General features: G+C 40.5%; 1 protein-coding gene across 1 annotated transcript in view; it reads right to left on the bottom strand.

The window, feature by feature from the left end:
• The window catches only part of acbd6 (acyl-CoA binding domain containing 6), a 41,454-nt gene that overhangs the window by 21,547 nt on the left and 5,979 nt on the right, over positions 1–13,928 (bottom strand). Inside the window, exons 5-6 of the mRNA XM_049588520.1 lie at positions 7,915–8,020; positions 3,519–3,608 (exon numbers count right to left, since the gene is read on the bottom strand). Of these exons, the coding sequence (XP_049444477.1) occupies positions 3,519–3,608; positions 7,915–8,020 (196 nt within the window). The remainder of the gene's footprint in view (positions 1–3,518; positions 3,609–7,914; positions 8,021–13,928) is intronic.

Below are 13,928 nucleotides of genomic sequence, written 5' to 3'. Positions count from 1 at the left end.
GGTGTTTAATGTACAGTACCAGCACCAGGGCCTGATCTACAACTGGCAGGTGGCAGAGCTGTGATCTGCATATTCAAACACACACACACACACACACACACACACACACACACACACACACACACACACACACACACACACACACACACACACAGCTACCTATTGTAGTCCCTTCCCGCCCTGATCCAGGATTAACTATCAAACGAGCCTTTAATGCAGGTTACCGGGGTTTGGGAACAATTCACTAAAACAATCAGTTGATTAATTTCAAACGATTTTCCTCCTCTGCCAAGCAAATAATAATACTTTTTGTTTGAACTCTGAAAGTCCCCCTCCCCTTTTTAATCAACAAATTAAGCATAAATCATGTTTGATCTTTATTTACTGGTTGCTCGGCAGTTGGTAGAGGTCAAGAGAGATTACTGGTTCGTTCTAATAGCCTGCAAACAACTCAAACATTCCTCTATTCCTCTCGTGCTCTTTGTTTCATGTGACAGGGGCTTTGGGCAAAAAGGACAGAAGCATAAAGCTGCTCTATCAAGTTTTTTATCTTTCTCTAATGTAACAAACGTTCCTTTCCTGCCTTAATTCCTTTCCTCAATGACTTAACCCCAAGTGAAATAACAAAACAAAAGGATGTTCGAGCAGGTTCTAATGAGAGGCATATCGTTCTGTAAGCTTTACATAGTGAGATAATTTGGCATTGCGACAGAGTGGTATGATTTAGCTGACTATATTTTTCTCTCAGCCACCTCTTTGCCACCTCATAAATCTGCTACCAGTAACTCTGCTGCAGAGGTCCAGTGTCTTTAATATTCAGTCTTCTCCACGGCCGGCTCTGTCTAACACCTGAGAGACAGGCAGGTGAAAAGGTCCTGATGGCCTGAATGCATGAATCCAGGATATGTCTGCACTCTGACTGGCTAGAAAATGCACTCTTCTAAAACAATATTTCTGGTTTTCCTTCCTTTGCGTACATACTTGCTCAAAAAGGCACATTTATAAAGCAGAGCAGAACTTTGCAAAATTAAATACACCTCTAGATTGTCGTCATCCTCGCTCTGTTTGCTCCAATAATTCAGAATAATTAAGAAACATTGGATTATTTCCCTCTTTGTGTTTGTATACAAAAAGCAGTTTACTCAGACAAAAGTGCGAGGGACATAAATTAAAAGTCTACTCAAATTCAGCCATACATTATCACTACCTGGCTGAAGATTTATGTTTCTTACTTTGAGTGCTGAAAAATCTTGGCACATTGAGATATCAATTTATACTTCATTGATAGATACATGACTGTAAATATGCACCATCTTACAAAAGGACAAAAGCCTCCATCCATACATCAATCCTCCTCTGCTGTCATTATCTTGATATGGCTCTAAATCATTAGTGAAGTGTTTTCGTAGTTATCCCACTGTTAAGTCTTTTATGAACCATTCGCCACAAATCCACCCGCTCCCTGCGAGCATTCAAAACAAAAGGGGTCCACGCATGACCACAAAAGAGAAAGTCATTTGTGAAATGTCCTGATTATGTGGGGTTGTGCAACGTAAAACAATTTGCCTGATTACTTCCAATTGATTCGGCCTTACAGTTAAAGCCTCACTGTGCAGCCCGGTGAACTGCGCTGTGTCGTGCCGCTGGGCAGGGAAGAGGAGTAATTTCTCCAATGTGCAGCTGAGCCAGCTTACCGCCAAAGCTAAAGCCTCCTGGATGCTGCTAAAACCTCGGGGAGGCTAAACACTAGGCTAGCTACCAGCTAACTCTGTCTGTTAAAGCCCTGGGGATTTGTCTGTGGCACAAAGTGAATTAAAGGTGACCTTCTGGAGGGGATGGAGAGAGAAAAGAGAAGGGCAATGGGGAAGCTGGAGATGTCACTATTTGCTTTGGGTTTGCATGTACATGTGTGCATAGCAGTATCACAAAGAATGAGTGGGCTTCTGTGACTTTCCTTTCATCCTCACCTTAAATCCATCTATGACACACTCAAACACACATCTTCATTTTCTGTAAATACAACATACAAGCCAAATGCTCCAATATATCTTCATTAACTTCAATCGCCAACTTAAAGAAAACAAGCAAAGCAAAGCATTTCAACTGAACGAATAAGTGCTATTAAAATACTTTGCACTGCATGAATAAACTTCTATTCTTCTACCACCTAAAAACTGTTCCTGATTCCTGCTCTCAGGTTCAGTAATTTATGCAATTACAGAGGTGGAGTCTAATAACATAATAGAGATCCGCAGTCCCGCTCCTATTACGGGCATGTCACTGTTCCACAAAGTATTCTCCCAAAGAGGGTGTCTATCATTGATCTTTTTGAGAAGCTGAATCACAGTACTGGTGTTTTCAATCCATATAAGGTCAAAACTCATGAGAGCTGTAGCTGTTGAACACTAACAAAACAAATGTTTGTTAAAAATGGGAACAGAAATTGAAAAGTAAGACAGAAACTAGGATATAAACGAGCCTGAACAGAAGTTGGGGTGGGACCAGTGATGAAGTCAAGAAGAGCACTTAAACTGAGAACAAGTCATGACCGAGACCTGAGTGTGACTTTGACAGATATTGAGACCACTGTGAGTCCCACACCACGTGACACACTTTCAATATAATGTGGAACATGCAAACCTCCTGAAATTGATCTGAAAGATCCACATAAACACTCAGAGAAAGCTAATAAAGGTTCCTCATCATTCACCTCTTTTATTGCCATATGCTGCATAAAGGTGTGTATGTGTGAATCTACCATGAAAAACTGTCTTAATAAAATAGTCAGAGGGCACTGCAGTGGTGAATTTTATGCAGGGGAAGTGTCCTTTAATTTCTATGATCAAACAAAGGAGCTAAAATCAATTTAACTATCTTTATTCAACTTTCAGGGTTCCTGCAGTCATGGAAAACCTGGAGAAGTCACATTTTCCAGGCCTGGAAAAATCATTCAAGTTTTTAAAAAGTCATGGAATTGTGGTTGTGTGGAATTAAATTGTTACAGAAATCTTCAGTGGATTATCTTCCACATAATGTAACATAACAGCTAATTTATTTTCTGAAACTTTCAATGTAACATAGCTCTAATATGTGTTGATGTTGACAACGTTTTGTCCATAATCACACACGTTTCTTTATTCTTTCCCCATGTTCTGGCTCTCCCTTAATGTATGCCAGCTCGATGAAATTATGTTTGAATAGAGTCTGAATCTGATATGTGGAACAAAGTTTTATAATTTTGTCCATGAAAATGTGTGGGAACCTTGAACACTCCTTTTTTGCGTAGGCAGTTAAGTGATGTGGTTTTGACCAACTTGAAATAAATCCTGAGTCTTCTTTGTTTGAGACAAGACCATCAAAAAGTGGTCTTGAGACAAAGTAGGCAGGACATTGGTTCAAAACACATATACCAGGTAAATAGTCGTAATACAGTTTGAAACAAGAGTGGCTCATTCGGCTTCCACTCATTTATTTACCAATTGATTATCACAGGAAACAGAGAGAAAAATTCTGCTCACCTGACAGTTGATGTCGGCTTTGTGCTGCAGTAGTACAGAAACTAGCTCCTTGTGTCCTCTGTCACAGGCCCAGTGCAGGAGAGCCCGACCCTGTGAACACAAACACACATTAGATGATTGACAGGAACCTGCACACTTTAAATGGCATGTACAAAAGTTTGAGAGTGTGATGTAACATTGAACAATGCAGCAGTATTTAATTACATTCATTGCATGTAGTGTCATTTTGTCATTTGAGACGATGTGGATCACCAAACCAACAAACAAAAGACAGATTCTCCTCCTCCTCTACCTTGTGCTCCTCAAAGTTAACTTCCACTTCAATTTGTTTCTTTGCTTTCAGACAAAATAAATTATGCACAAGCATTCAGAACTCAGAGCCTTTGGGTCCCAGTTCCGTAATGACCTGCGGACAGGGTGACGAGATGTGTGTGTGTGTTTGTGTGTCCTTGCATGTGTGTGCAAAGAAGAGCAGTAAGGTGGTTCAAACACAGCCCGAGGAGGGCTCACGGACAAATTGCAGTAACCTGCACACAGTCTGTAAAGCTTGATTGATGGGACACTGTGCACAAAACAAGAGCAGCCCCTTGATCAGCAACCCCCTACTCTATCTGACACACACACACACACACACACACACACACACACACACACACACACACACACACACACACCACTCCTTAGGTCCAAGATCCTTGTTCTAATAAAACCACGCAAGCTCATTTTTCAGTGAGGCCAATTAGGCAAAGCAAACTCTCCAAGTTCAATTCTGTTGCTTAAATCATATTGATCACTGTGGCTGCATGTTAAAATGGATACTTATGAGCCAGGCCAGAATACCAATAAGTTTCTCTCTCTCCCTCTCCCTCCCTCACTGTCTCTTTTCTACTCTCTTCCAGGTGTTTGTGCTGCTGACTGCCGGCCACATTCTCACTGAAGACCTGAGTTTACTACCTCCAACAGGACACTGCACACATTAAGTGGGCTTTTTGGGGAGTTGCAGTGATTAATAAAACATTGAATGTGTCAAATAGAATAAGTGCGGCATTCAAAGTTGAGCACACACCATTAACAGAAACATTTAGAGTTTGGGCATTTAGAAGAGTCTCCTCTGATTAGGGCTGAAATAGTCTTATTTGGGAGGGTAAACCACAGGTAATAAATGTTAATCACGCTCTGCTCAAGTGGGCAGATCAGTAAAAAACACCATTCTCTTTGTCTGAAGAGGAGGACTAACTCCTGCTCACTGTGGAGGACAGAAGCACTGCTATATAAAAGGATTAGCAGTTGCTAGAAATGGTAAAATAGGAGACATCTCTAACCAGACACACACAGACATAACATGCACACTTGGTCATACATATGCTCTTTCCTCTGCCCTGATACACGCTTTTTTTCAGTTCTGCATGCTTGTGGTGGGATGAAAACATTCGTATGCAATGTAGGCAAGTATGAAAAAAAGTATGTATGTGTGTTGTACATCTGACAGATGAATAAATGCAGTAATATATTGATAAAACATTGTTAAAACAATGTAAAACAAAGGAAAAAGTCATAATCTAATAAACATTTGCAATATCGAGATTACGCTTAATCTTGAGAAGGGTCTTTACAGGTATGTAGATGTTGTCTGTTGGATTTTTACTAAAGACTATTCCACAATTCTGGTCAAAATAAACCTTTTCTAGACTCCTCTGTCTTGACCAAGAAAAATTTAGAAACGGAACATTCATGACGACATTGACAACATTTGAGGAGCCAGACTTTGATGTCAGTTCTGTTGGAGTTAATGGGGTGGGCACAGCAAATCACACTATAACTCATCGTAATTTTGTTGTTTCAAATTTGACTGAAAAATCCTTCCGCCACATTAAAAAACACACATTATGTGATGCTTACTGATGGTTTTTTTTTTATCTAAATATGTACATTTGTTTTTCTTGCTAATGGTCTCCAAAGAGATCATGGCTCTATCCAGCATTTACATTTCAGCCTCTGCTGGACAGAGACTAATAACAAGGAAAACAAACGTGCATATTTATAAGAAATGTCAGTCGACATCACCTAATGCGTGATTTGTGAAGTAAAAACAACAAAGATATGATGGATTAAAGTATGATTTGCAGTGCCTGCCCCATTTGCTCCAACAGAACTGACACCAAAGTCTGGCCCCTTGAACGCTTTCACTGTCATTGTGACTGTTCCTTCTTTATATTTTCCTTGGTCTTGACTGCAGGTGAACTTGATCAACAAATGATGCACACTTATCCCAGCACTACTTTGGAGTAGTAACCAATCTATGCTTAGTCTATGAGCTCATAGGTGTAGTGTTATGGATGGGTTTTTTTTGTTGCATATTTTGGCAATGCTGCTCATGAGTCATGACTATTTTATTGTATGTATTTTAGGTGTCAAATGTTCTGTTTGTAATGCTGTATATTACGTTTACCTCACTTGTATACGGTCTTGTGTTTTGCTAATGTTGCACACTGTTGTTTGTATTTTTTGTACAGCCCTTAATGCATGATAATATAAATACCTTATCAATATTAGCCGATATTTGGCTTGAAAACTATCTGAATCTGCCAACATGCTAATAATATTGGTCCATCATCCGAATCGGCTAATATCAGCTTTAAAATGAACCATCAGAATTGGCCAACATGCTTTTTCTTGTTTTGCACAATGAATGAATAGCACATATATTGAAAAGCACTGTGTTTCACGTCTCCATCTGCTGGTGGGCCACCACGATAAGAGTATGCATGCATTGTATGATGTTAACTCCACAACAGAAGAGACTTGATGATCACTTACATAAGTTGGGAAAAAGTGGATATCAATATCAATATTGGTTCCAAATAAGTTGTTACATACCAGCATATCACTTATTGGTAAAAAATCCAATATTTTGCATCCTTTCTTTAAGGCATGCTTTGTGATATAGTGCTATAATAAACTTTGAATTGACCTGTATTTAGAGGGTCACTGTATCCCACAGTTCAGGAATTTCTACCCTGCTACATTAGTTCATGTGGCAGTAAGGCACCTAGTTGTTGGTTTGTGGCAACAATGAACAAAAAAAAAAGTTAGATGTTTGAGAGTCAAATAATCTGGTGTCAGAGTAATTGTTCCTGATTTAAAAATGAACTGCATTCATATAAAAAGAGCAATCATAAATAGATAGGAATGGCTATAAAATGCAAGCATTTGAATGATTTTGGAAGAGTGATTATATGATATAACGTGATCAAAAAGAACCCAATAATGACAAATATGGTAAATAAGTAAACTGACCAGCATCTCCTCAACTAAAGGAATGCAACACAAAACCACAAATGACATCTATCTTGCTTCAGAATTCTTAATCAACAGGTTTTACTTGAGGACAACACCTGTGCCTATGCTTATGGCAAGCAATAAACAAATAACGTATTCAATTTTTATCCTAACAATGCACGTCTTCTTGTCAGGTCTTTCAGCGGTGATTAAAACTCAAGTTAGAAACTGCATCCTTTTTAAGTCATCCTATATTTATATGAATTAAATTAAAGTATAATCATATAAGCATGTCCTAAACTGGTATCTGGCTTTGTTGGCATCTACTAGAAATACATAACACAGTGGATATTTGGCCACACACCTACAGAGTGAGTACCAGGACAGAGCCTCTTTCTGCCTCTCTCTCTGTCTTGAGGCTCGACAGGCTTCCTGCTGATGTGAAACTTCACCACTGCCCTCTGCTGTTCAGCCATCTGCGCTGCAGGAGTGCAAACAACAACAATGGCAATGGAGAGACAAAGCTTTCTCTGCCGAGGTCTCTCAACCATCTGGCCTCTGACTGGGAGCTCACCAGCCGACTGCCCGCTTATCTGAGAAGCGGCTGTGATGAAAGGGAGGCAGGGAGCGAGCCATTTGGCCGGGACGATAATGAATCGGGGACAGATGAATGGGTTTCAGGGTCAATCCAGAAAACAGCTATGGTAATAGCTGCTCGCACAATTTACTCATCTCCGCCTTAGGAGTGATTCCCATGTGTTTGTGGCTTCAGATCATTGAAACCATTATGTAACGATAGTAAAAAGAGCTGCATGAACCATCCCCCAGTGACCTGTATTTTCCATCATACACCGCTGATCATTTTCTCCTGCCCTCCTGCATAAAGGGTCAAAGCACAGGACGATAACCCCGCAACTGGTACAGTGCCTTGCTAAAGTGCACTTCAGCAGTGTGAATCCCTCCTGACATGGGGGTTTAACATGCCACATACCAATGCTATGTTATAAAGGTGTTATCATGGTACAGTCATGTACAGTAGCGCTATTAATAGCAGCTCTCCTGTGCCATCAATACAGTTTCACTTGACATTGTTCCAGGTGCTGTGTTCTGCAGTTACCTCTTCATCTTTAATATTGACGTCCACTTTCTGGGAGATGATGGCCTTGCTGATGTGGTCGATGTTATTTTCTCTGCAGTAGTCAAAGATGTTTTTATCCTCTTCCCTGAGAGAGATACGGATATAGAAACAGAGAAAGAGAGAAAGGAGAAGACTCAGTCAACTTTAGTATTTTGAACCACCACTTGAGGATAAAGAATCAGATCCTTCACTTTGATTCCTGTGTTTTTACTTGTCCAGATTTTAAGATAAATGTCTAAGGTTTCATTTCAGGAGCCTCTGCAGCAGGGATACTCAACAAGCTTAGCTCGGGGGCCACTCTGCAAAATGACAAGAGACCAGGGGCCAGTTAATAAACAAATATTAACAATATGTATCAGAATATATAATAAATAAATTGCCTGTTTTTAAACCTTTTGACATTTGTTGTCATTACTCATCTTTACCAAGAGACAACCCAGTCACAGGAGCTTCACACAGGTCAGGTGTACGCAGGGTTTTTTCTAGAATTTGAGAATATTCGGGGCTTTGCCCAGACCTCTGTTTGGGGGACAGAGGCATCATCCCATGGCACTTCTTTTGGGTACACAAGCTCTGTTTTGGATCTGCTTTGTTTTTGCACTCTGGCACCTTATTTACATTCAAAGTACAAAAAAATTCCCAATGTGAATCAATAGAGCTCGTAAGTTGCGTGTTTCCGTTTCTGGTACATGGGGCCTTAAAAGTCAGTTTCTCATAATGTATTTCAATGGCTAGATGAAAATCATTTTCTGGTCCTGTTTGAATTGTGCCATGAATTTCACATATGTTGTTTGTGAATTTTAAATATATTTTTTCATGCAAAGAAGGCTACAATTTAGCAGGAAGAAGTTTGATACTGTTAGGTTTTGTGTGAGAGCGCTTTGTGGACTACAGCTCTTTGCTGCTCTCGACGCGCATGATATACGTCACCACTCGCACTCGGAACATGGCTGTGTCTCTGGTACACTTCACTGCCTTCTTCCAAGGAGAGGACAAAAGCCTTAAGCGTGGCGAAAACCACTACAAGTCTGGACACGTGGAAGGTTTCAGCTACGTCAGCATCTTGATCTGATGGCTCCGTAGATCGTGGCAGAAGACGCGGCAGCAGCACTGTGAGTTGAGAAGTGGAGGGAAAGTGTGATGACGTGACGTCACATAGGAAACATGTAGTCTTTCTCATTACGTTGATTCCACAGCCTTTAACTGAAGAATCTTACAATAAACTGTCAAACTCTTAACATGAAAAAATATTATTTAGACCCACACAAAACATTTGTGTAATCCAAGGCATTTAATGACTGGGACCAGAAAATAATAATTTTCTCTCCATTGACTCCCATTCATATTTTCTGAGCCTAGAGGTCCGATGGGGGTCTACCAGAAGGGGCGTGACTTACGAGCTCTATAGACTTTTATTGTGAATTAGAAAACGGTTGGCAGTTTAGCGCTCAGGGAAAAAAATTGATACTGCATAGTATTTCGATATCTTACGTGGCAAAATTTTATCGATACATATATGCTATTAGTATTAATTGTTTTTATTATATAAATTATTAATATTGCAAATACAAATTAAACTTTTGGTAACTTGCTAGAATAGCAAACTCAGTCCACTAGATACATTTTGCTGCAAGAAAAATGCTTGAAGTGACATGAACAGACTTAAAACTGTCTTATTAGATAAAACAAATGTTTTCCTTTGCAGACTTAATTTGCAGTTGAAAAAGAGGTAATAAATCGCAATATATGTTATTGCAATACTCAGCATATCACGTGTAATGGTTAAAATTGTGATAATATTGTACCGTGATTTAAGGATCATGATAATATTGTATCATGATGCCTCTAATGATTCCCACTCCTGTTGACAGACCACCTTACTGTGAACAGTTTTCATAGGAACTACTTTATGGTGACAGTGTGTGTAGTCCATGAACCAGAATAACTGGGACACTGAGAGAATACGCCTTCTGTGATTTGTGTGAAGCGACTCTTTAACTGCCTTGTGTGTCAGTTTAAGTGCTTCATGTGTGAGGCGTGTGCACGTCCAGGAAAGCAAACACCACGCTACCACGCTACTAGATCATTTAGTCATCAAACACACAGATGTAACAGATAATACAAACACATAACTGCTCTCTGTCTCACACACAAGCAGCAGCCACACGTGCCACATCCCTCGGGAACACTGGCACACGCCACACACCCAGCCACACACACACACATCCTATCCCACCTCTGATTATATCTCTGTGTCTCTAATCACCTCCTGGCATTGGGGACAGGAGTGAGTGCTGGGGGGAGACAGGGTGCAGTGGTGGTGGTGGTGGTGGGCTGTTGGGTGAAGGGGAGAGAAGGGGCGAAATCTCATTTAGAGCTTTACGCCTTCCCCTCCCCTCTTACCCAGTGCCGGCCATTCAGATTGATTGAATTTAGCGCTCTATTGTCTGACAGAAACCCCGCATGCCGGCCGCTTTACCACTCCCACGCAGTAAGTCAGTCATCCCCAAGGCCAAATCCCCCAGTTCCTGTCTCTGATGTCGGCTTGCTCTGCTGCACTGGGCCTCACAAATCCCACAGCACACACCTGGCTCCAGTCACACAGGAGACACTGCGGACTGTTGCCCCGTTAGGACTGAGGATGTTGTTCAGCTTCGTGTTGAGTGTCTGGGTTTGACACTGTCACAGTTAGATGTTGAGTTACTTACACAGCCAATCATGTGTAAGCATGAAGTTAGAGGTCTGGCTCTAGCCATGGGACGATATGAAAATTGAATGTCACGATTACCCTGGCCAAATAATTCTGATTCACGATATTATCCTGGTAATTATAAAAACGGGCTTGAAACTCTTAGAATAGCATTAAAACATACTAGAACCACTCTAAGAAAGAAATACTGTTATTGCATTAAACATGGAAAACATCTTTTTTTGTGAACATCCCTTTTAGTAAAAAACAAACAATCCAAAAAAGCCAGGCTTTCCAACTATTTGAAATGACATCATATCTTTGTATATAAAATATGCAATTGCGTGATTAAGATCATTTGTATTTATTGAGGTTGGTGTGTATGCAGCCTATTTTTGTAGAGTTTCTGTCATTGTTGTTTGTCCAGCAGTCTCTTTGGGCACTGCTGGACATGATTATCCAAACAATGAAAATTCATCACAATGAACTTATTGTGAGTGTTTTTTTATTGCAATCCACGATCAAAAACACTCATTATATACTGTCCCTTTCCTATCTGGCAATGAACGTTCAAGCGCAAAAACACAAAACTGAAAAAGATAAACTTAGAACATAATCTCTCTTTGTTGTCCAAGATGGTATAAATTTGTCTACGGCTCACCAAAGACAAGAAACAACAACATAAAAAGCAGGCAAGCAGTAAAACAAACACATGGAAAGGGTTAATGTCAATGTCTGTGGCTTAAATCTTATCAGTCACTTTGTGGAGAACTTCAGGGTTTTCCACAATGTTGTGCCTGAAATAAAAACCAGCCCCACTCACTATCATCAAACCATGTAATTAAAATTCTATGAAAAACAAACAAACAAAAAGTTTTAGGGAAAAAGAGTGGAGGGGCTCCTGTACACAACATTGTGCTGGCATTTATTTAATGATTGAAGATTTTGTTTAGGTCACTGTGTACTTACTAAATTAATCACAAGCCAAGACGTGTAAGGACATGGGTTTAAAGCTGCAATGATTAATAAATGAATCAATTATCTGTCTATCGTCATATGAAAATGGCAATAACAATAAATCATTTCCTTTTCCTTCAAGTCCTTTTTTTAAATAAAAGACATACACGCCAAAGGTTGCCTTCGTTCTACAACTGTAAACTGAACATCTTTGAGGTTTTGGACTGTTGGTCGGACAAAACAAGACATCACCTTGACTTTTGGAAAATTGTGATGGCCATCTTTCACCCTTTTCTTACATTGTAACCAAATTCATCAATTAATTGAGAAAAATTACTTAAACATTTATGAATTATTAAAATAAATGTTAATTGCAGCCCTCTCTGGACTCCTTGCCTCCTGCTAGACAATTTCCTTTGGGAAATCCTTGTTTGTACACTCCCAAAAACCAATCAGAGACATTGTTGGACTTTGTTTTCTTTAAACTCTCAACTACAGCTGCAACGATAAGTCGATTAATCTTTAAGTTGACTGAAAGAAATTGGCAACTATTTTTGCTAATTGCTTCAGTAATTTTTTAAGCAAAAATGTCAAACATTTACTGGTTCCAGCTTCTTAAATGTGAGACTCTGCTGATTTTCTTTGTCATTTACGATATTAAATGCAGAGTCTTTGAGTTTTTGACTGCTGGCTGAACAAAAGAAGGAATATGATGAGGTCACTTGGGGCTTTGGGAAATTGTGATGAGGATTTTTTCCACTTTTTTTTGTGACATTTTAGAGACGATTAATAGGCAGATTAATTCATACAAAAATAATTGTTAGCTGCAGCCCTACTCACAATCAATCAAATGGTTTTCTCAGGATTTCCAAAAGTCTTTATGCTGACTGACTTCTTTGAGGTTGAAGAGAAGGTAGTTGCATACTGTATAAAAAAATGTGGTTATCTAACCTCCTTGCAGAAAATTGCAACACAAATAGGAACAAAAAACTGTTGGCAGCATCACTAGCAGGCAATCTGTGATGTGTACGTGCTCGATAGGCTTTGTATCTGTTTGATACAAAGAACAACTACTGAATCAGATCATTTTAGCATAGTTCCTCTGCCCCACTGCGACCCACTGCCCTCCAACATCCGCCCTCCCTCCATACACAGCTGGCTCAACTACAACTTCAAACTACCCCCAGAGCACGTAAACCATTCTGACTTCTAATCAACACACTTTATTGTTTACTGTGAGGATACACAAACAAAGTTTTGTCTGCCGTTTGTTCTTTAATGAACCTCTGCACTTCCCTTTCTTCAGCTTTTCATCTACACGCTTTATCTCTCCCGGCTCTCTCGTTCCTCCCCTCCCTCTTCCCGCCATCCCCTCATCAGCCCGTGATGAATTATGAATAACTCATTACACTTTTATCACTGCTGGGTTATGTATGAGCACATTCATTTACATACTCCTGATTACCGGAGCTATGTTTATTCATGAGTCTCCACACTGGGCCACACCCACTTCCTTGTCTGATGGCCATGGTGACCCCAAGTGTCCCTGATGTGTGGCCACCATCCGTCTCCCCGGCAACTAATCAATAGGCCAGCTCATCAGTCTTTCGTCGATGGTCGGACAGGGCCGGCCTGACGGGCGCATGACATGTCCTCACACATATAAAGCACAAGCACACATCTAATGTAGTGCGAGGTTATATAATATGCACAATGAGCTCGCATGTGAACGTACACACACACAACCAACACCTGTGTTCAGTCCACACCACACTGAGAGCAACACACAAACACACACACACACACACACACACACACACACACACACACACACACACAGGCTATAAACAAACAAATGATTAATGTGGGTCCTATAAACGACGTGACATCAGCAGCACCGCGCTGCATGCTGGGAAGGTCACGGGCTACTCTGTCATCACATAAGCTGGGGGTACCAAGGGTTTTGTGTGTGTTTGTGTACATCTGTGTGTGAGTGTGAGAGTGTTATGCGCTCACATGTGTGTGTCCAGTCTGGTGTACTGGCAGATATGTCCTTCATCCATCAGGCTAAACTGGCCACAGTGGTGGAGAACACTCATCTACCTGGCCTGAGCTTCACTGATCAACACCACGGTCACACCATCCATCACACACACACACGTGCGCACACACACAGGCCTACACAAGCTGTCATCACAACCCCTATAGGACCCCGGTTGACGCTCTCAACATGGCTGAGCTCCACTGAAGTACGAGGAACAATGAGAAGTCAGAAATAACTCAGCAGCGGCTTCCAGCAAAGTGTCCGGACAACAAAGCCTCCAGTGTTTATCAGAGTCCTTTTTCA

This window comes from Epinephelus fuscoguttatus, linkage group LG10 (assembly GCF_011397635.1).
Source record: "Epinephelus fuscoguttatus linkage group LG10, E.fuscoguttatus.final_Chr_v1".
Lineage (NCBI taxonomy): Eukaryota > Metazoa > Chordata > Actinopteri > Perciformes > Serranidae > Epinephelus > Epinephelus fuscoguttatus.
Note: the sequence above shows the minus strand (reverse complement) of the source record. Positions and strands in the feature narration are given on the sequence as shown.